Below are 22168 nucleotides of genomic sequence, written 5' to 3'. Positions count from 1 at the left end.
AAAATAACGTTAGCATCCACAGGAGCAGGATGATACTGATACTTGTACTGTGCCACAAATGGGCAGATACAAAAAATATTTATAAAGCAGTACATGTTGGCACTATTATCTAAAAATCAATGCATTAAAAGGTCTCACAAGATTTCAAATTAAAATACTGCTATGAAAGCATTTTAAATTTGAAGCATTTTAACAAATTCATGTTACAAAGCTGCAGATGCAAATAGGATGGTAAACCTGTGCCTGACCTGTACAACTTCAGATTGCAGGTGGAGGCTCACTTCTCTGAGGAAATTTTTTTAGTGGAAGAACATCCAGTGCTGGGAACTCCCATCTGCAGTCTGAAGTGGTACACCCCAGACACCAGTTTGCCATCTCAGTGGCAACTACAGTATGACCTCTTTTAAAAAACAAAGGAGGATATGCTGTCCAATTACTGAACTGTCTCATGTTGTCAGGAATATACTAGTACATGTAGATAAACTATAGGAACAGAAATCTCTCAAATTTTATTTATAATCAAGTAAGTGTTCTGAGTGAGAGTTATTTCAGAAAAGGTAGATATCATAAATAAAAACAAGAATGATACTCAGTATTTATAAGCAGTCCTCTCAAAGCGAGAAGATGGCCCAGGAAAAGAGGCAAGGAAAAGATGACTAAAAAAGGAACAAAATTAAGGACTGTAGACAGAGGAATGAGGGAGAAATGAAATTTCTGAATACATAGTAGTCCTCAATATATTCCCTACCTACAACTCTATCTAGCTGCAGCTGAAAAACATGGGTTCTCTCTATGTTCAGACAAGAGTTTATAAGTGCTAGATTTAATATTTTCCACACAATAAAAGAAGATTCATGTTTGATGTGTCTTAGGGGTCTGTTCAGATGCTTTCACACCGGGGATAAAGAGAGAGAGACTGGAAGCTCAATCCTATCCACTCTTTCCTGAGAGTAAGCCCCAGTGACTCAAATGAGACTTACTTCTAAGTAGTCGTGTATAGCATTGGGCTGTTAGACTGTGCCCTTCTTCCTCAATATGGTTAGATATTAATGAGTGAATAAGGGAGATCTTCTCAGTTTATTATTTTGTATATACTTATATTACTCCACATTGGGAGCAGCAACCCAACTTGTTCCTAGTACCACCATGGGTAGAATCCTGGGTCAAAGCAGCATCTGAACAGATCCTTTGTTACACGTGAGATAGTCAGCAAGGTTTCCATAAGTAAAAGGTCACTTGCTCTGACAGATTTGAGAGCCTCTATGCTAAACAAGCACTGCTTCTCAGTCTCTCTTATTTTTTCAAAACCAGTTTTTTTAGAAAGCTCAGACCAGTTTACATGGTGTATCCAATGGTCTTCCCACCCAAGCACTGATCAGTCCATATCCACTTCGCTACAACAATGCTAGAGCAACAGGTGCTCCAAGATCATTCATGGGTTAAGAAGACAGTAGTGCAATATTTTCCCTAAGATAATACATAGCTGACCTCTGAATCTAACACACAGCATGTCTGTGATACTAAAAAATTCCAGATCATCTTTTAACCTTATTTACTAGCTCCAAAGCAAACATTTGAGAGTGCAGTAAAGGTTCATATATCTAAAAGTATTCAAGCCCTGAAAAGGAGTTAGCCATTTCAACAATTCAAAGTTCTGAAATTTAAATTGTAAGGACTACCATCCAAATGCTGAAGAAACACAGTGGAGCTGCATGATACTTACATAAAAAACTGTGAACCATTTGTATCTTTCCCTCTGTTGGCCATTGAAAGGAGAAATTCTTTGTTGTGCTTTACAGCAAAGCTTTCATCTAGAGAAAGCGTTTTCAATTACTTCAAAATTCCAAGTATTACCTTGCACTGGTATTTCTTTAGCATTTTAAGTTAGGATTGTCAAGCTGCACAGATGTATCAGTCGTGCCAAACAGTATTCAAATAGGTACAAACAAAAATATTGGCTTGCACTTTGACTTGAACAAGCATCATGAGGCTTATGCAAGAGCACTTCCTCACCTCCTCCTCCTCCTCCTCCCCACTGCAGTTCCCTGTACCCACCAAAAAGTTTTTCCAAAGGATTAGGGATCCTCCAGAACAATGTAGGATAGGGTGCAAGAGGTGGGGAAATATGCCAAAATCAGGCAGTCGTCTTGTACACCTTTTATTTGCTTGTGCAAAAACTGCCTCTACCAAATTTTTGTGATTCCCTCCTGCCCTGCAGCTCCTTGCACACAATCCAGAGCTATAACAAGGCTCCCCAAATACTGAGGAGCAGCTTCTCAGTGCAGCAGGAGGATGCAGCAGAGAGGAGGGAGCATATTAGTTCCCTCATTCTGCTAGTGCAAACCATAACAAACCCATAGAGATAATGTTCAGTCTAAATGCTCAAAAATATAAATATCATCATCTTATCAACTCACTACTGAATCAGGGTTATCATATAGTGTACGAATGCATCAGTGGAGCTCCCTTCTTACTAAATAAATTTCCTGAATAGGAACAGTGTACTTTTACTTCTGATTCCCACTGGTGTGTTTTTGTGACAACGAGCTCATCAATTGTAAAAGCATGCAAAAAGTAATAGAAATAATTTAATATGAACAAAGAAAATTGACAGCTTGTCATTCCAGTAAAACAAAGTTCTATGTACAAGATGAATAATTTTGAAATTTAAAACTTCACAAAAGAGAAATTCCAAAGACTTGTGAAAATGCAATAACAGCTTTTAACTGTAAGAACATGATCTTTCTTTAACTTCAAGTAAAAGCTTCCTAACATCTCCACCAGTTTCCAAAAAACTGAACTCTGCCTGGCCAGTGCCCATTCCCAGAAAGCATCAGCAATCAACCACCTTACAGTTTGTAAAGGGAAAGGTAGAAACAGTAAAATCCCACTCATTAAACTGTTTGGACCAACAGCCCCTTAGCCTTCATCTCTCAACCAGACTGCCTGTTCCTTTTGGGCATCTACCTGGAGATTGGGACGACGTTCTATTTTCTCTTTAAGGACACTGGGCAATCAGCAAGCTGCAGTAAGAGTTATTTTCATTAGCCACCATCATCAGGATGGTGAAGACTGAGTGGGAAAAGGGAGGTTACATGGGTGTGGGATACAAGATTTTCACATTCCTAATAAGGTGGGAACTGCACTTTCAAGGGGAACAGAGATAATTTTGTGATAGGAACAGAGGAGCTAAAGTTAGCCTGTGTGATGCCCACTCCAAATACCAAGGAAACAGCAGGCTTTGACCCTAGGTAAATAATTTTGTCCGTAGCTCTGGAGCTATAAAAGGTAATTTTCCAAAACCACATGTTCTTAAGCCAATAGCTATGGCAGGATGTTGCAGGCTAACTTGATAAGAGACTATTCTTACCTTCAAAAAAGCCACCATAAATTGATTCTCCTCCTCTCCCATTTCCTTGTTTTAAAAGAGAAAACGTATTACAAATGTTTTACAACAAAGAAAATTGCAAGCTGTTGTAAATTGCAACTATTTTTCACAATTTTAAAGCCTCCACAGAAAATATTTTGCTACTGTAAGTAATTATTCATTATTTTTATATATTGTATTTCTTTTACCTATAAATTGTAAGCAGCCCTGGGCATCTGCTACAGCAGAGGAAAGGCAGGATAAAAAAAATCTTTTAAATAAATAAAAATAGTTCTTAAAGTCTACAGAATCCGGCAAATCTCAAAACACAATTTTATGAAATCTTGAGCAGTGGGGTTGTTCTACATTTTCCTCAGATTTCTATTCTTAAGTCTTGATTTATTTTTTTAAAGAAAATAAATTGTTATTTTAGTCATGTTTATTAGACAAACATTTTAGGGGCTGCAATCCTACACACCTTCCTGGGAGTAAGCGCCACTGAATACAATGGGACTTACTTCTGAGTACAAATACATAGGACTGCAGTTACAGAGATAATGAAAATATATTAACAAACATATTTATATTTCAATAGCCCAGCCACATATTCTATCCTCAGGCACAAAGGCTACCAAATGAAGTGTTTGCCCCACAGGAAGAGCTGTGAGAATCACCATTAAAATATTTCATATACATTTATACACTTGCAGACAATTAGCCAATGTCATACCTTCACTGAAGTCACCTCCTTGGATCATGAAATCTTTCACAACTCTGTGAAACAAACAGCTTTTGTAATGCAATGGCTTCTGGGTTGTCTTGCCTGTACCTTTTTCTCCTGCCAAGATAAGAGGAAAATAGTTTAAGTTAAACTTCACGGTAAGAATGTCAAAGAACAAAACTGAAGTAAAACTGAGAAATTGGTTTTTGATCCATTTGGAAACAGTACAGGTCCAAGTCCCTAAAAGAAAAAAAAATGTAAAGTGGTACTCAAACAGTCCAACAAAAAGGAACTAGATTACTATCTTGTCCAAATTCTAAGAAAAAAAAACTTCCAGAATGGAAACAGCTCTTCAAGAAATACAAGTCCAAAATTCTGGTGGGCTAGTAGATCTAGGGTGCAATCCTAACCCACTTTCCAGCACTGACACAAGGGCAATGCACCTTGAGGAGGCCTCCGTGACTGCCCCTCAACTGCAGGATGCAGCATATGCTCCACTGGCACAGCTATGCCAGCACAGGAAAGTTGGTTAGGATTGCGCCCCTAGTCACAGAGTTGCCTGGTCTATAGCTAAAGTATTCAAGTTTGGAATGTCAATTGTTTAGTTAACTCATTAAACAAAAAGCAAGCCAGACTTCACAAAACTGTAGACAGTGGGTAGTTTTTTTTTTTTTTGTTTGTTTGTTTTTTTTAACCTTTATTGGCATTATGACAGTGGGTAGTATTCCAGAGATTACAACTATAAACTGCACAAGTCAGTCTCCTTCCCCACCTGACCTTCCAAAGTCTGGAATTCTTCCCCTAGACACTGCTGAGGCTTGTCGAACCCTCAGCAATGGAATAGGACCATGGCATGTTGGGGGGGGGTAGCTACAGGAGAAGGAGGGATTGCCAGAAGCCACAGAAGGGAAGGAGCTCCTGTCCTGCTCCTTTTAAGGTTACCAGGGGCAAAGACAGACAGGACTACCTGCAACTTGTAGAAGGAGAACTTTTGGTTGGTACAGCCTTCTTATCCTTGCGTCATAAACTGCCAATACTTCCTGTTCTACGTAACAAGTGAAAAGTACAGCAACCATGTACTTTTTTTGCATTTGGTCATTTTGCTTTTTTCCCTCCTCTGCCTTTCCTTCACCTAAAGAAAACCTCTTAAGAAAATCTAAAGAAAAAATGGTGGTGAAGGTACTGGTAAAATCCACCTTAGACTGGTCAGGTGAGCCCTGACCCACCAATTGAAGACTAATGAGGGAGTCACAAGAATGGACTTCGTCCATCACTCTAATCAGTATCATAATTACATCCACTTAGACTCTTACATTTATGCTCTTGAATGGCAGGAGTCCGCAAATGTACTTGTCAGCTTACCAAAAGCAAGACACCTCTGAGCCTGTGCTGAGCTCTGGAGTTAGTCAGAAAACAAGATCTTTCTGAGGTTCAGCACAAGCCCTAGCAATTCTCCAGACTTAGGAAACAGGCAGGAACTCTTACTGGGCTTCAGAGGCATTCAAAAACCCAGAAGTTTATTATTGGGTACCTCCAGAGTTCAGGGGAAAACAATAGGAGGTGTAGACTCAGTGACAACCACACATTTGGGCTGGCTACCAAGGCATGTGTAGACCGACGATGGATGACAATAAGGCATTTTGAGTATATGAATTCATGTTATATTTTCACAAACGCTACACAATAGCATATAAAAGCTTATCTTCAGCTTTAATATGTAAAAAGATGAATACCAAAAACTTTCATTCCCATTAATTTGTGACACCATTGCTACTCTGCCATACTGCAAAGGACCCAATGGAACAAAAAAGTCTGGACTTGCCTTATATAGTGAATTATACTGTGAAAAGAAATAAAAAAATCTACAAACCTGTACAAAGGCAACGGAAGTTCTCACATGTCTTTGGGCAAACATCTGAAAATAACTCAAAGACAACTCTTCCAGCTAAAATAAAAATGAAAAAAAAAATCATTAAGAAGTATTGTGCTTATATCCACTCAACAGTTAGGATGTGATCAGCGTTTATTAACGAATAAGACCCACTGATTGAAAGTGGATTTAATTTTGTGTTTTAGGATTTGGGTCAAAATTTAACAGTAAAGTCATTGGTGTTTCTCTTACCAGGTACATTGTTGATGGCTATGTCAAAAAAGCAACGAGGTCTCTGGACTTTCACTCCCATGGCTTCAAAATTTTAAGACTGTAACAGAATTACAAATCATAAGTTTCCCATGTCCAACTACTGAACAATTGAGTTTTGCTAAATGCGAAAGTTTGCTTAAAAAACACTCAATTATGGAATACTGAGAAATGGGAAAACAGAGGTAAGGAACTAAAAGTCTTTTACTTTCTCTTGTAGAGACGAAGGTGTGGAAATGGTGGCACAATGGTTATGCAAAAATATTTGTGTTCCTTATGAAACAGCACTGCACTGAATGTGGCAAACAGGAATACCTGGAGCAAGTACCTAGCTCCATCCTCAATTCTTACCAGGTAATTCTTGCCATACTGGGATGGGTGTGGATGGGGAGAAAATGAATCTCTTATAAGTAATATATTGTCTCCATCCAGATGCCCCCCTTTCTGCCCACCCCATTGTTCTCAATATTGTGCCTGCTGCATAATCCAGGATGTATTCCTTTTCACCCAGTCTCCATACCCAACCTGCACCACTGTGCTTAGTAGCATTTGCATAGCAGGTTTACTAGAAGGTGAGAAGCAAGGGGATGCCATAGTATGAAAGAGCTGTCACCCACCCCACAAAATGAACAGCTGCACCATGTGCAGTCTGGAACAACAGCATAACTACCATGGGAGCAGTGCAAGCTGCAGTTGGATGCTAGGGCCACCCCAGTCACCAATCTAATGATCAAACATTCCCCCTCTTTTTATCTTGCAATAATGGCTATCAAAGGCCATCAATTATGCACAGTAGAGAAAGTGCAGGTGACTTAGGATGAAGTGGGTGATTACAGTCCTGAATTCAGTGATGGCCACGAATGCTGGGGCCCTGTCAAGTTTTCTAGGTTTCTGGTTGTCTGTGACTGAGAGGTGGCATGGTCCGAGGTGGATTACAAAAATGGCTCTTTGCTGCACAATTGTAACTTTGTTCAGCTGCCATTTCACTATAAAAACCCAAACATTATAATGCCGGAGGGAAATGCATAATGGAACTACAAACCATAAACAATACTACATATGTTGATGGTATCAACCTGTCACTAGTTTTATGGACAAACACAAGATTAAGGATATAGTCCATGAAGCAACTTGGTCTTCTCTTATGATGAGGTGCAGTCCTCTGTTCACCTGCCTAGGAAAAAGACCCTTGAACTCTAACTTCTGATTAAACAGTCACAAAATTGCACAGTAAGTAAACAGAGTAAGAGCTTAATATTCTGTTATAGGCTTTAAATATTTAGAGTTAAGGTTGAATAGAACAAAAGGTGTGCTTTGGCGCCAGAGTTTGCTATACACATGTACAGGCATACCCCAGTATCCTTGGATTCAGTATCCACTGTTTCATTTATCCATCAGGGAGGCCTTTTAAAAGAGATGGAATGTTAAGGGGAATGTTAAAAATTGCCTTGTTTACTTCATCGTGGCAAAACCACTGCATTTTTAGGGCTAGAGGCAGCCTTCTGAGTTACATGCAGCCACTTCATGGTTGGTAGAGGCTCCTCCTTTTCCCCCAGTGTTGCCCCAGAATGCACCGCAACATATCCTCTTCTTGGTCAAAATGCATCCTGGGGCGACATTAGTGGAAAGGAAGAGTCTTCGGTGGCCAAGAAGAGACTGCAGACAGCTTGGGAGGCTCGCTGCATCTGAAAACACAGCTGTTACACTGCAATAAGGTAAATAAAGTGATTTTTAATATTCCCCTTCACGTTCCCTCTCTTTAAAAAGGGCATCCCCCATATTTGCGGATCCCAATATCTGCGTCAGGTGTGTGTATCCAGAATGAAACTCCTGAGGATACTGGGGCACACCTGTACAGTAACACTATGTACATATAACACTATGTGCACATAGCACTTTAAAAAGAACTAGAACACAGGTCCTTATCCTAAGGGGTTCCCAATCTAAAATCAACACAAGGAAGACAGCACATAAATAGAAGGGAGGCAAAGGCAGGAATTAACTTGAAAGGAATGCAATTATTGTAGTTATACATATTTAGGATTAGTTATTCACAGGAAGGTAGGTTTTTAGGAGGGATTTAAAGATTTAAGAGTGGTGGCATGATGGAAGTGTTTTGGGAGGCACATCCATGCATAAGGGAAACAAGGAAGAAAGGGTGGAGTCGTTTGTGAGAACAGAATACCTTTGGATGGTTGAGAGTGGTAGAGCTACATGGGGCAAGGTCACAGGCAGGGATGTGTCATGATTAGAGGTGAGAGAAAACGGTTTTATTTTTTCATGGATTTTGCTGCTTTCTAAAGTTAGAAGTGCAGAAAACTGTGTTATGTGATTTTATTCAAAATTTACATTATAATTATAAATTATAATTGGTTTAAAAGTGTATGAGGTAGGTGATATAGGTGGTACAGTGTCAGCAAATGAGCCACAGTCACTACCCATGCATCCCCCCATTACATAAAAACCAAATAAAACAGTTTTTTCCCCCACAGATTTGGGGTTTTCGTTTTACAAAAATGTGAACTGCAGAAAGTGGTGTTCTGTGTTTTTATTTTGTTAACGTTGTTTACTCCCACCTCTAGTCATGATATTAAGGGTGAGATCAGAGGTTGGTCAGGAGGAGCACTGGCCATATATTAAGATATCAGAGGGCCCACCTGGCTGTGTTGACTCCTGAACACTTGGGAATGATGGCAGCAGTAATGCCCAATGCACCAGGAGGGAACAACACAGGGGGCCCCAGCGCATTGTTTTGCCCCAGGGCACACAGCTACCTGACATCAGTACTGCAGGATATGAAGTTAGAGAGATAAGGAGAGAGGCAAGGATGAACACTTTTGCAGGAAACACTTGTGCAGGAGTAAAGAAGTCAGCAGGAATTTAAGGAGTGTCACATTTCACAATGATGAAAGAGGTTAATGATTTTTGCAGTGAACTGAAGAGAGGCACGGGGACTAAGGTATATGTAAACTTTATGAGAATTTATGCTATTGTAAAATCTGGTTGGAATTTGCAGCTAACCATGGTTTTATCTCTGAGTGCCAGATGCAAGGAAGTGGTAATAGGATATAGGTATCTTGTTGCCTTGTGTGCTCCCAAAAGCATTTAGTGGGCCATTATAAGATAGAGGAAGCTGGATTAGATGGCCCCTTGGGCTGATCCAGTAGCCTCTTCTTATGTACACTGACCTTAATGCTAACAAGTAATGATAACTATAGTTGGCTTCCAAATGGCGAAGGAGGGAGGCAACTTACATGAATGGAACAGCACTTTTCAGTTTGCAATCCCCATTTCTAAAGTACCACAAAATTGAATATCTTATGTCTTCATAATGGCAGAGAGGTCACTATAGCAATAACAAACCCAGAAAAGACAAAAACTCATTCAGAGGCTGAAATATATCATAAATGGGATGGGACTGTGTCCCAGCACCAAAGTTTAAAGCACATCACCTCCTAGATATCTTCTTTAATTTGTTCTATCTTCTTTCCAGTCACATCCTCTATCAATATATCTTTAAGGAAGAAAAGCATACTACATATTCCCTAAGCATGGAAAGATCACAGATTTCCTGTCCAACAAAGATGTCATTCCCCTCCTACGCAACTCATAGTATGTCACCAAAAGGCAGGGTATGACATTATGGTCCAATATGTGCAGGGACAGCAAAATTCAACAACTAAGGAAATAAGCAACTTAGGGCTACAAGTGCAGAGAAGATGGAATTGGAAACATTTACACTAATATTCACTTGTCTCTTGCAAAATGCAAATTCATAAATGCTTGGTCAGAATTTTTCAGAAGATAGTTAAAAAGTACAAATAAGGTACAGACTGTGAACATACCTACTCCTACCTTGTATTTTAATTTGCTCATTTCTGAGCATTATGGTCCCATTAGCAAATAATCAATTTAAATTTCCTGATTCCGTTATTTTGGCCCTGTCAACAGAATCGCTTATGATTCCACAGAAGTAGGTATACTTGGGTGCCCTTCAGGGAGAAAAGCGGATTACAAGTCCAATAATCAATATACAAGAAGTAGGTATACAAGCTACTTCCACAGAAGTAGGCATATAAGCAGTAGGTATACAAGCTACTTCCACAGAAGTAAGTATACAAGCTACTTCCCTCCACTAAAAAAGCACAGCAGAGATGTTCAGCAGGATAAGCTATGCAAGTTTTGTCACAATAATGGAGCATGGTAGCTTCCTAAAAATTTCATTGGGTCTAGAATGTAAGAATTCAAGCCATACACCAAAATCACCTTTCTCTTACTGCCTAGTTCTGATCAAATAGCAGCTGCACAGTGCCAGTTCTGCTGGCTCTTTACTTTGAATTAGAAGCCATTTGTCTATCATTGTGTACAAAACTAGCAGGAAAAAACAGCACTGTTACACCTACATCCATCACCTCTTTATAACAGTTTAGCATCCTGCAAGTTATTCAGAGATTAAAAGAAAACATTCAACAGCAAGAACTTCTACACAGTCATAGTGAAGTATAGGATCTCTTCTGCAAATAAGAGCAGCAATTTTTGAATCAGAAGTATTATCTAAAACCATTATGACCTACATTCTGAAAAAGAAAAAGAATATTTAAAAACATATATTTAAAAAATGCTACATCTTGGGATTTAAAATCTCTTCCTCTAAAAACTGAGGGCAAGGTATATGGGTTAACCACACAAATAACACTGAAATAGGCGAGGCCTGAAGTGATTCAGTGAGCTTCATAACCTGAACTCAGGGTTTCCCAATTCTAGTCCACCACTTTTATCACACTGGCTTACAAAAGAGCCCTTGGCAAGAAATTTATATATGTACAGTGGGCCCTTATTACTTGTGGAGGTTCCATTCCCGCAACTCCTGTGAATATCGAAATCTGCAGATAATCAAACGCACAGATTAGGGCAATAAAACTCTCAGAACACAACTGGAGCTGTGCTCTGGTCATGTCCAGAGGGTGTCTGCATGCAGCCTCCCTGACCAGCAGAATGCCTTGTGCAAGCATTTTAATGTAACTTCTGGTTTCTGGAAGAAAACCAGAAGTGACTTTTTATGTAGCCTCCCCAGCTCTCACAACATGCTTTGGTCGCATTCAGAAGATCCATGGCAGGCAACCCCACAGATCCAGAACCCACAGATAATCAAATTTGTGGATAATGAATCTGCGGATAAAAAGGGTCAAACCGTATATACAGGGTGACCCAAAAGTAGGTGGACAGTAAATGATAACATTTATTCCTTAATATATTAAGGAAATCCAAAATTGGAGAGAATAAGTTCTGCAACTGACAAATTTCTCTGCACATTACGTTAGTAGCAGTGTGTATTATTTCCAGTTACAATACAATATTATTCCAGTTACAATACAATATTATTTTCAATTACAATACATACATACATAAGACCTTTATTGGCATAAAGCCAATTACAATATTGAGATTTCCACAAAGTATGCTGTATCAGTGGTTCTCAAACTGTAGGTCTGGGATCCACCATTGGGTCATGTAAGTCTGAGGAGATCAGGACATGGAAAGGGGAATGGGATCTAAGTGTACGCAGCAACCAAGATCCTCTCCCTGTAGCCCTGCCCTGCTCCCCACCATGAACCACCCTGTCATTGACCTTCCTGCATCAGTGAGACCTTAAGTCCCAGGTAAGACTGGGCTGCCCATTGCCATACTTTATGACCTATTCTAGAAACTGGAATTTGGATGGAGGAGTGTGTCCTGGTTGATTCTACTGGACCTCTTAGGGGCACTCAGTACTATTAATCATTAATATCATTCTCGCTCACCTGGCCAGGATGGAATTTGGGAGCACTGTTCTGCAGTGGGTCTTGTCTTTCCTGAAGAATAGATACTAGAAAGGTGTTACTGAGGGACTCCCACTAAACACCTTGATCAACAGGCTTTGGATCCTAGAGGGTTCAATTTTGTCCCCCATGCTATTCAACATCTACAGTAAACTAGTGTAAGAAGTAATCAGGGTGCACGAGGCTGAGTGTCATCAATACGCAAATGGCACCCAGTTCTATATCTTTATTCCATATGATAGAGAGGTGGCAGAGGTTCTGAATCACTAGCTGGAGTTAGTAATGGCCTGGATGAGGATGCAAAAGTTGAAATAAAATCAGGACAAGAAAGAAACACTATTCGTTAGAAATGCTATGAGGCAGGTTATAAAATGTCAACTTGCTCTAATTTGGGTCACATTCCTCTTGGAAGAGCAGGAGTGCTATTTGGGAGTACTTTGCATGTGGATGCTCAGGTGTCAGCATGACTTAGAGCAGTGTTTCCCAAGCTGTGGGTTGTGACAGGATTGTTGGTGGGTCATGAAACTGAAACTGACAAGCTAAAATGTATTGAGCCCTATGGAAAAAGAAACTGAGCTGTACATGCATGTTTACTCATTAGTAGGCCAAAATTCCTCAGTTCACTTAGAAGGGCAGGCTGAGAGGAATGCAACAACACCAGAAAGATTCCGATGTAATGAATCTACCTCCCCAAAAATATTCAAGAAGGAAGTCTCCCCTCTCCAAGATGACAAGGAAAAAAGTATTGAGCCCTTAGAAAGTGAAACTGAGCTGCACATGTGTTCTTACTCACAAGCAGGTAAACATGACTCAGGACCCAATCCTATCCAACTTTCCATCATTGATACATCTGCAATGCAGCTCCAAGGTAATGGAACAAATGTAGAAATGATAGTACTGAGTGCCCCTAAGAGGTCCAGTAGAATCAACCGGGACCAAGCATTCATGAACTCTCCAGGATGCAATGTACACCCCAATGGCATGGTTGCATTGATGCTGTAAAGTTGGATAGGATTGGGCCCTCAGTCCACTTCGAAGGGCAGGCTGAGAGGAATGCAGGAATGGACCCAATCCAATATATGTGAAGCTATACAAATGCTCCAGAAGGTGATCCCACCCTAGAAAAAAGAGGCTGGTAAGGCTTGCGTGGCTGGTAAAGTAAAACTTTTTAAAAAATCTCATAAAGTTAGATGGGTACCAATGGAGTGTCATTTTAAAAAGTGGGTCCTGGTGCTAAAAAGTTTGGGAACCACTGGCTTAGAGCATTTTTGCCCAATTTAGGCTGGTGAACTAGCTGCATTCTTTCCTCAGACCTGATTATTGACATCAGATCAATCAGAACCGATGATGGTTGTCCATGCATTGGTTACACTGCATTTTGATTACTGTATTGCCCTCTATTTTGACCTGCCTTCAAAGACCAATTGGAAACTTCAGCTTGTGCAGAACACTGCTGCTAAAGTGCTGATTGGCATGAGATGTGGGGATCACATCATCCTGTGCTGCACAATGTGCACTGGTTGTCAGTATGTTTCCAAGGATAATTCAAGACGTCGGTTTTAACTTTTAAGATAATAAACTGGTCAGGAACAGAAGAATAACCTCTTCCCAAATGCCTGTATCCTCAGGTCATCAGAGAGGGCTTGCCTTCATGTTCCACTGTTAGTAGAACTGTGTTGGGAGTGACATGAGAAAGGGTCTTCTCTGTGGTGATGCCTCAGTTATAGAATTCTGTCTCCCATGAGGTAAAGTTGGCACTATTGCTGTTGTGGTTTCAGCAATAGCTATAAACTTAGATGCTTTGCTCAGTCTTTGCCTTATGATAAATTATTTTCTGGTACCCTTATTACCATTTCTATTGCTATTATTTTTGTACAGTACAGGTGCAGCCTATTTATCCACGGATTTTTTATTTGCGAATCTGTCTCAATGAGAATGGGGTGGGGGAACCGAAAGTCACACACTCCTTTGCCCTGCACTGGTGTCTCACTCCATTTCCAGGCAGCCCAAAACACTGCAAAAAGGCTCTACCTCGCCCAGGCAGGGAAATAGCCCTGGAGCTCTGGAAGAGGTTCCCCTTGCAAAGGAACAGTAACAGTCCTGGAGCCCCTGAGCCAGCAAAGAGGCTGAAGAGGGGAAGGGGGGGCGCAAAAATCTCTGTAGCCAGAACACATGCAGCAAGGTGGAGCTCTCTCTCTCTCGCGCGCGCTCTCGCTCTTGCTCACACACACACACACACAGAGGGGCAGGTGTGGTAGCAACCATGGGGAATGCTTTAAAAAACCCAGGGAGTGCTTGCCAAATCCCCCCCATTGAGATGGTGCAGGCAATCACAGACACAAGCAACCCCCCCCCCCCATGGTGCAGGCAGTTGGTACACAAGCAAGCCTTCCCAACAAGCAAAGCATGAGATATAGCCTACAATCCTCTCCACACTTTCCTGGGAGTAAGCCCTATTGACTGGAATAGGGCTTACTTCTGAGTAGAAACGCTGGACTCTTAACAATCAGCATCCCATGTGAAAGAAGCCAGGCATCTGGTAACGAGGAGGGCTGAGTATGGAGGGGATTGATAACAGCTGCCTTATTTTCCTTCCAGCTGGAAGTGTCAGGATGCAGTGTATTTGCATAACTCTATGGAATTTAGCACAACACATTTTTTGTTAATCGCGCCCGAGTCACGGAATGGAACTAATGCGGATAAATAGGCTCCACCTGTATTATCATTTTAGTTTGTTTTATTGTATTTTATTCTCTTTTGTAAGTATTATAAATATTTAAATAAATAATAGTTTGCTATAATAAAAAACATACATTGAATGTTGCTTCATTTGCACCATTTTCACCAACTGTTGCACTTACTTTTGTCATTTTCTTTTTTAGACTCAGGAAAAGGATCCTCAAAATATATCCAAACAAGGTCTCTTTTATAATCTATTGTCTAATAGGTTTTTGTAGAAAGTTGCTGACTGGAATCAACACAAGAAGGTACTTCCTTTTTAGAATATTCCTTAAACTGCCCTGTCCTAACACAAATACAAAACCTAGTAGTTCCTGACTGAGTAAAAAGATGGAAGTATCCATGTTCTTTAAAATTATATAAATATTTATAATTACTTTGTATATCAGAGTAATTCTTAAGTGATTTGCAGAGGCCTGGTAGGTAGTAGGTACTTTGTGCATGGGCCATGTGTTCAGATTTAAGAGATTAAAAGTATGCATTAGGATCACATTTCATTTTAAATTGGGCTATTTATTTATTTTTTCCACATTTTTATACTGCCCTTCCTTCAAGGAGTTCAGGATGATGAACATAGTTCCTCCCCCTCTTTTTTGTCTTCATAACAACCCTGTGAGATAGGCAAGATTTTATTTTCTATTTAAAAATAGAAAATTACAGCTGCAACTTAATTTTTTAATCTAGCAGCTGTGGATACGCTATTAAGGACTGCTGATCATGTCCAAACTTTTTAGAGACAGGGAATAATAGTCCTTGGTAGTCAGCTGTGTTATAGCAGTGGTCTTCAACCTTTTCTGTGCCATGACCAAAATAAATACATAAATAACGAGACTGGAGACCTGCATCAATCCCGCCCCTCCCGAGACCGAATCCACCCACCCACACCATCCACTCCCCACCCCCACCACGCCCTCCTAGGACTGTTCACTGTAACCAAATATTCTTATTAGAGAGAGAAGAAAAGATTAGCATGAAGCTTGTCGCTAGTGAAAGCTATTTTAGCATAACTGCCAAGAACCTGAACAAAACTAGGACACAATGTCCTAGTACCTGAAGGGGTACACCAGGTGCCTCCCCCATTACCTGGTGGTGCTCCAGTGGTCTTCAACCTTTTTCATTCCTGTAAGTTGCTGAGACCCCAAGGTTGAAGAACACTGTGCTATAGGAAACCACATACATCAATCTCATTTTAACTATCATTATATGTATTCTGTTACATAAAATATTTGTGCTTATAGATCCAATATTCCAAGGAAGCCAAATTCTACAGATCTGTGATGAGTGGTACACATTAAATATGATCAGTCATACCTGTAAGCTTTTCAGTAAGAAAGATGATCAGACAAATAATTGAAATAGCAATGCCAACCTTATACCAAACTGTTATAGGTTCTTCTTTTAAAGTCATTCTAATCAAATATTTTAAAGTCATTCTAACCTAAACACTTTTACAGCTCAATCCTATACTTATTGCGGGGAACTGGCAGATGCCAATTCCTCCTGTGTGATGACAGTGACTAATGTAAAGCAATCAGCACCAGTTGCCAAAAGCAATCCAACTGTGTGCAATTTAGTACACTGCCAGGAGTGCCAAAGAGAAGACCTGTGCCTTTGTGCTGCCACCATTGTATGTTTCCCCACTCAATGGAGCAAGTGAGGTGATAGGAGAGGGGAATGGAGGCAGGGAGGGGGCAAAACAAGGCCAGGCAGAGAGTGAACAGATTGGGTCCTGGGAGGGGTGTGGGATTGGTGGTGCCAGTTCTGCTGATAACCTAACCCCCTTACTGGGTCCAATCATGTGGTGTGGGTCAACATGGAGCTATGCCAGCTAAATAGCTGTTATAGGTCTGAATAGCCCCAACCACATCGTGGAGGTTTACATCCAAGTAGGGGAATTATTGTTCCATTACTTAGAGGAGACCTCCTGTGCTGCTCCCCACCATAGGATGCAGCAGTCACCATTTGGTGCCACTGCATGAAGGGGTGGTGGAGGGGATAGGATTGGGCCCTTAGCAACTTTGCTAATCTACAACCCATCCTATGCATGTCTACTCAGAAGTCAGTAAGTAAGTCAGCCATTACAGTCAGTGGGGCTTACTACCAGGAAAGTGTGGATAGAACTGGGCTGTAAGTCACAGATGCACATTACTTATACCAGTACCACAAGGACCCACTTATAAAAATGTCAGTTTGTCAGGATCCACCAAAAGTGATGTCATTAACCTGGAAATGATGTCATGGCCAGAAGTGACATCAATTAAGGTTTCAAACCTAAGCCGCAATCAGTACACAGTGCACTTGTTATTTTGCATAGCCCAGAATTCAAACATTCCAGCTTGGAAGTCAAAGCAGAACAAAGACTTGGAACTTTCTCCAACTATACAGAACTTCCCCCTTTCCATCTTCCCACCTATTCAGGGCAATGCACCATGCCTCTCTCCCACAGGGAGCCTGCCCTGCCCAGCAGCTCTGTACCTTGTATTTTTAGTAGTGGCTGAGCTAGGTGCCACACAATCCACCTGAAATTGGCTCGCAACTCACCTAGTGGGTCCCAATGCACAGTTTGAGAAATGCTGACTTGCATTAACTGAAGAATGTTACAGCTGAAGTTTACCTGCCTTAAGAACCCTACAAATAATGTTTTGTCTTTCAAACTATCAGCAGCAAGTGTTTGCAAACTGTGGCATTCTTAGGCTGCAATCATATGCACACTTATCAGGGAGTAAACCCCACTGAATTAAACAGGAATTACTTTTGAAAAAGTATGCAAAGGATTGGCCTGTAATCTACACTGCTCTTCTTCCTATTCCTTGATTCAGTGGATAGGAATAAACCTGCACCAAGGCCCAGAGACATATGTACTATAGTAGGCACTAGTGTGGCACCATCTCATAATTTGGATTTAAGTTGTGGCATACTTGCCAATATAGATGTGATAGGGAAAGAAATACTGATTCAAACTCTGCAAAATTGAATTAGGGATCTGTCTAGAAGCAGCTGGAAAGCAAATGATTTATTGTGTTTATAAACATGCCCACATTCTAGCTCTGAAGATAAAGATACCATTCTTTCCCGAAGAGTTAACTTCCAGGTCCTAGCTCTGAAGATAAAGATTCCATTCTTTCCCAAAGAGTTAACTTCTAGGTCCACTGTTCACCAGAATTGTAGGATGTGGCAACCAAGGTCTACTACTGAAACCAATATGTGGCACAAGAAAACAGATACCATCATTTCATATTAAAAGAACTGCAATCTTAGGACTGCACTCTCATACAGAAGTCCCACTGAACACAGTATGACTTGCTGTTAAGTAAATATACACAGGATTGGCTTGTCTAAAATCAATATGATTTATTTTCAAGGAAATGTGGTAGAGGTGTTTGTAAACAATTTGTTCCAGGCTGTCAACTGCCATCTTCAGTCGGACAAATGTCCTATTGGATCAGATTGAGGCCAGCAATTTTCAGTCACTGTGCCATGGCACATTAGTGTCACAAATGGTCTGCAGGTGTGCTGTGTAAGTTTGACAGAGTGTCTTATATTAATAGGATCACTGGAAGATAGGATCCCACAACTGGCAGTGTGGTTTGCCTTGTCAATTGTCAAAAAACTGATGGTTGCCTTGAAAATTTTAGCACCTTCTCAGTGTGTCATGAGATTTAAAAGGTTCAAAATCACTGCTCTAGGCCAAGGTCCTTTTTCTTACTGAGGTTAGCTAGGTGCCTCCAGAAAGCCCACACATGGGGCATGAAGGTAACAGATTGCCACATCCACTATATGTTGCTAGTCTCTGGGAATCAAAGATCTGCTACCTCTGAAGATGGCACTTCCATTTAGCAGTCATGGCTAATAGTAATTGACAGACCCTATTCTGCATGAATTTTTCTATGCTTTTCAAAAGTCAACCAGGAGGTTACAAGAATTAAACACTCATTATGTGAAATATTACTCAGGTTACAATGCTACATAAACTTACTAAACAGTAAGCCACATTTAACTCAATGGGACATCTGAGTACAGGAAGAATACATGTATGCTTAGATGTATACAACTTGCATATTTATTTGTTTTATCATAGTTTATGTTACACCAGACATATGATCTGTTCCACAACTCCAAAAATTCAGTGCACATTAGCAAAATCTGAACACCCACTTCTCAAATAAAGTGTCCTGAACGGGGCCAATTTAGAAGAGAGAGCAAGAGCCCAATCCTGAGTTCTGTGCAACAGCTTTCTCACAGGGACCACTGAGCAGAGGAGAGGAAAGCAGGGGCATGGGGGAAGGCAGGGAGGAGGCGTTCTAGGGAAGGGGAAGGCAGGGAGGAGGTGTGACTGGGAGGTGGGAGGAAGGCAGGGGTGTGCCAGAGGAGGGAGAGGAAAGGGAGGGAGACCAGTGGAGCTTTGCTCCACCAGATCCTAAGCCTCTGTGCCAGGCTCAGTGCCTGACATGGGGGCTTTTTCCTCACTGCCAACCTTTTGGTCAGCAGTGAATCAAGTAGCCCAGTGATTCTCAAAGTGCTGAGGCCCTAGAGGCTGCTGCCTGATTTATAAATGCTATGGGGTGTGGCTATAATGGTGATTGGGCAGCAATGCCCCCTCAACACAGCAGCTTGTTTAACCCTTGATGCACATAGCCTAGTCTGTCCTGTCAATTTTGTGAACCACCGAAAATTGGGTCTTTGCCTACTGGTGGGTTCCAGACCCACAGTTTGAGATCCGATGGAGTCGCCCCATTGCGTGGCTACACCCTTTACAAAGGGAAAAGGAATGAAAGTCCCCTTCTCCTGAGGTGCCACCCGCAGCTGCCTTGGGGATGCAGGATGCGGTGGCAGCAGTTTTTGGTTCCGCCACAGCCAAGCACCTAGGCAGCTCAGGATTGGGCTCTGAGGCTGCAATACTATCCACACTTACCTGGGAGTATGCCTTATTGACTACAGTGGAACTTCTGAGTAGACATGTATAACATTGGGCTGTAAGTAAACTCCAATATTGGGCACCAATAAGGTATGCATTACCAAGCTGCATACAGCATGAGAAAATAAGTACAGAGGGAAGTTAGAAACAAAGCCAATGCATACCTACTCAGAAATCAGTTCCATTATAGTCAATGGAGCTTACTCCCAGGTAAGTGTGGATAGCATTGCAGTCTCACCCAGTTACCCCTGCTAACTGGGAAAGAGGCTCTTTTTCAAGTGGGTGCTCCTCTTTTATTTAGCAGGGGGAGAGTAACTGGCCCTTCTCATCCTAGCAATGTCTTTTCTAGTGGCTGTCTGCATGTCTTCCTTTGAATTTTTTTAGATTCTGAGCCCTTTTGGGACAGAGAACCATTAATTATTTGGTTTTCTTTGTAAACCGCTTTGTGAATTTTTTGTTGAAAAGCAGTATATAAACAATAATAATGGAATAGTAAAGGGGCTTTATATAATGTTCTGAGCACTCTTAAATGTTCATTTAGGTGTAAGTTGATTCACAGCATAACCTTTTGCATGGTTAAGTCAGAACCACTGAGCTCAGCCACTGAGTTCCATGAGGCTTACTCCCAAGTAAGCAGACATGCAATTGCAAACACCCCCCTCCCCTTTGTCTCTTGTAGTACATTCCTACCCTGTCTACTCAGAAGTACCACTGTGTACAATGGAGCTTACTCTTAGAGTACATAGGATTGTGGCCTTAGAACTCAATCCTATGCCCTTCTACTCAGAAGTCCCACTGTGCACAATGAAGCTTACTCTTAGTGTTTGTAGGATTGTGGCCTTAGAACCCAAACCTATGCATGTCTACTTGGAATTAACTCCCACTATAGTCAGTGGGGCTTACTCCCAGGAAAGTGTGGATAAGGCTGCAGTACCATTCCACCACTTTTTCGGACTCACATTTTCACCTCTTGGATGCTTTTAAACCAAGGCCACCTTTCCTCCCACCCCCACCCCCAAATTACAAGGCTGCACGCCCCATTTAATGAATAAAATGAAGAACCTTGTCGACCACTTATTGCAAAAAGAGGACAGAAAAGAGCCCCCCTCCCTCCCCAAGGGAACTGAAGCATGCCACCCAAATCAGGCCACTAACAGCCCAATCCCACCCACACTTTCCTGGGAGAAAGCCCCATTGATTCTAATGGGCCTTACTTCTGAGCAGACAGGCCTAGGATTGGGCTGTGAGGCTGCAATCCTACCCACACTTCCCTGGGAGTAGGCCCCATTGACTATAATGGGGCTTCCTTCTGAGTAAACATGCCTAGAATTGGACTCCAAGCCTGCAACCCTACCCACACTTTCTTGGGAGTAAGTGCTGGGGAGCACAATGGGGCTTACTGCTGAGTAGACATGCCCAGGGTGGTCCCCTTTGAGCCCACCCCTGTGCGTGTCTACTCATAAGTAAGGCCCGCTAAGTTCAGTGGGGCTCGCTCCCAGGAAAGCACTCGCAGGACTGCACCCTAATGAAGACCAGAGAGAGGCCCCCGCCTCCCTCCATCCCTCCCGTGCAGGCAGGGCCCGCGCTTTCCCCTCAGTCGCTCTCCCCCGTGGCTCGGGGAGGGGCGACGCTCCCTCAGCGCCTGCCCGCCACTGAGAAGGCCCCTCTCACTGGGCGGCGTGAGGCAGATTCAAGCGGGAAGGGACGAAGCCCCCCTCCTCCCCCAACCGCCTACCTGGAGGCGACCGTTGCTCCCCCTCACGCGTCCCCCCCCCCCGGAGGCTCCGCTCCCGCCACTCACCCAGCCGCCGCCGCCGCGCTTACTCGGCCCCGGCTCTCCCTCCCTCTCTCTCTCGCCGCTCTCCTCACCACCTTGCCGCGGCCGCCGCCATGTTAGGATCTGGTGCAGCACGGACTGCGTCAGTGGAGGAGGGGTGGAAGCGGGAAACCCGGAGCGCTCTAGTGGCTGCGCGGCGAGGCGGGCGGAAGGAGCTGCTCCCTCGCTCGGGCTCTCTGGGGGCGGAGACGCCTCCCGCCTGGCTGTCCCGGCCGCTCTGTCAGACCCCGCAGCAGGGCCGCTTCCCTCGCGGGCGCGCAGACCCCGCTCTGCCAGGCGCCTTCTCAGGCCGGCACCAGTCTTGGCACAGGGGGGACAGACAACACGGGGGTCTCCGAGGCTGCAGTCCTGTCTGCGCTTACCTGGGAGTAAGCCCCACTGGCTGTAATGGGACTCGCTTCTGAGTAGAGCTGCAGAGGACTGCGCTCTGAGGCTGCTGTCCTGTCCACACTTACCTGGGAGTAAGCCCCACTGACTGTAATGGGACTTGCTTCTGAGCAGACAGGCATAGGATTGGGCTCTGAGGCTGCAGTCCTGTCCACACTTACCTGGGAGTAAGCCCCACTGACTAAAATGGGACTCACTTCTGGGTAGAGCTGCAGAAAATTGGGCTCTGAGGGTGCAGTCTTG

The 22168-nt window shown here is 42.5% G+C and overlaps 1 protein-coding gene across 1 annotated transcript in view; it reads right to left on the bottom strand.

The window, feature by feature from the left end:
• PPIG (peptidylprolyl isomerase G) overlaps nucleotides 1–21659 on the bottom strand; it is a 31482-nt gene extending 9823 nt beyond the window's left edge. The window contains exons 1-6 of the mRNA XM_066612158.1: nucleotides 21503–21659; nucleotides 6211–6289; nucleotides 5959–6033; nucleotides 4098–4205; nucleotides 3371–3415; nucleotides 1724–1811 (exon numbers count right to left, since the gene is read on the bottom strand). Coding sequence (XP_066468255.1) covers nucleotides 1724–1811; nucleotides 3371–3415; nucleotides 4098–4205; nucleotides 5959–6033; nucleotides 6211–6271 — 377 coding nt within the window. The 5' untranslated portion in view covers nucleotides 6272–6289; nucleotides 21503–21659. The remainder of the gene's footprint in view (nucleotides 1–1723; nucleotides 1812–3370; nucleotides 3416–4097; nucleotides 4206–5958; nucleotides 6034–6210; nucleotides 6290–21502) is intronic.
• Between the last annotated feature and the right edge of the window lie 509 nt (nucleotides 21660–22168).

The sequence above is a fragment of the Tiliqua scincoides genome, chromosome 1, assembly GCF_035046505.1.
Source record: "Tiliqua scincoides isolate rTilSci1 chromosome 1, rTilSci1.hap2, whole genome shotgun sequence".
NCBI lineage: Eukaryota > Metazoa > Chordata > Lepidosauria > Squamata > Scincidae > Tiliqua > Tiliqua scincoides.
Note: the sequence above shows the minus strand (reverse complement) of the source record. Positions and strands in the feature narration are given on the sequence as shown.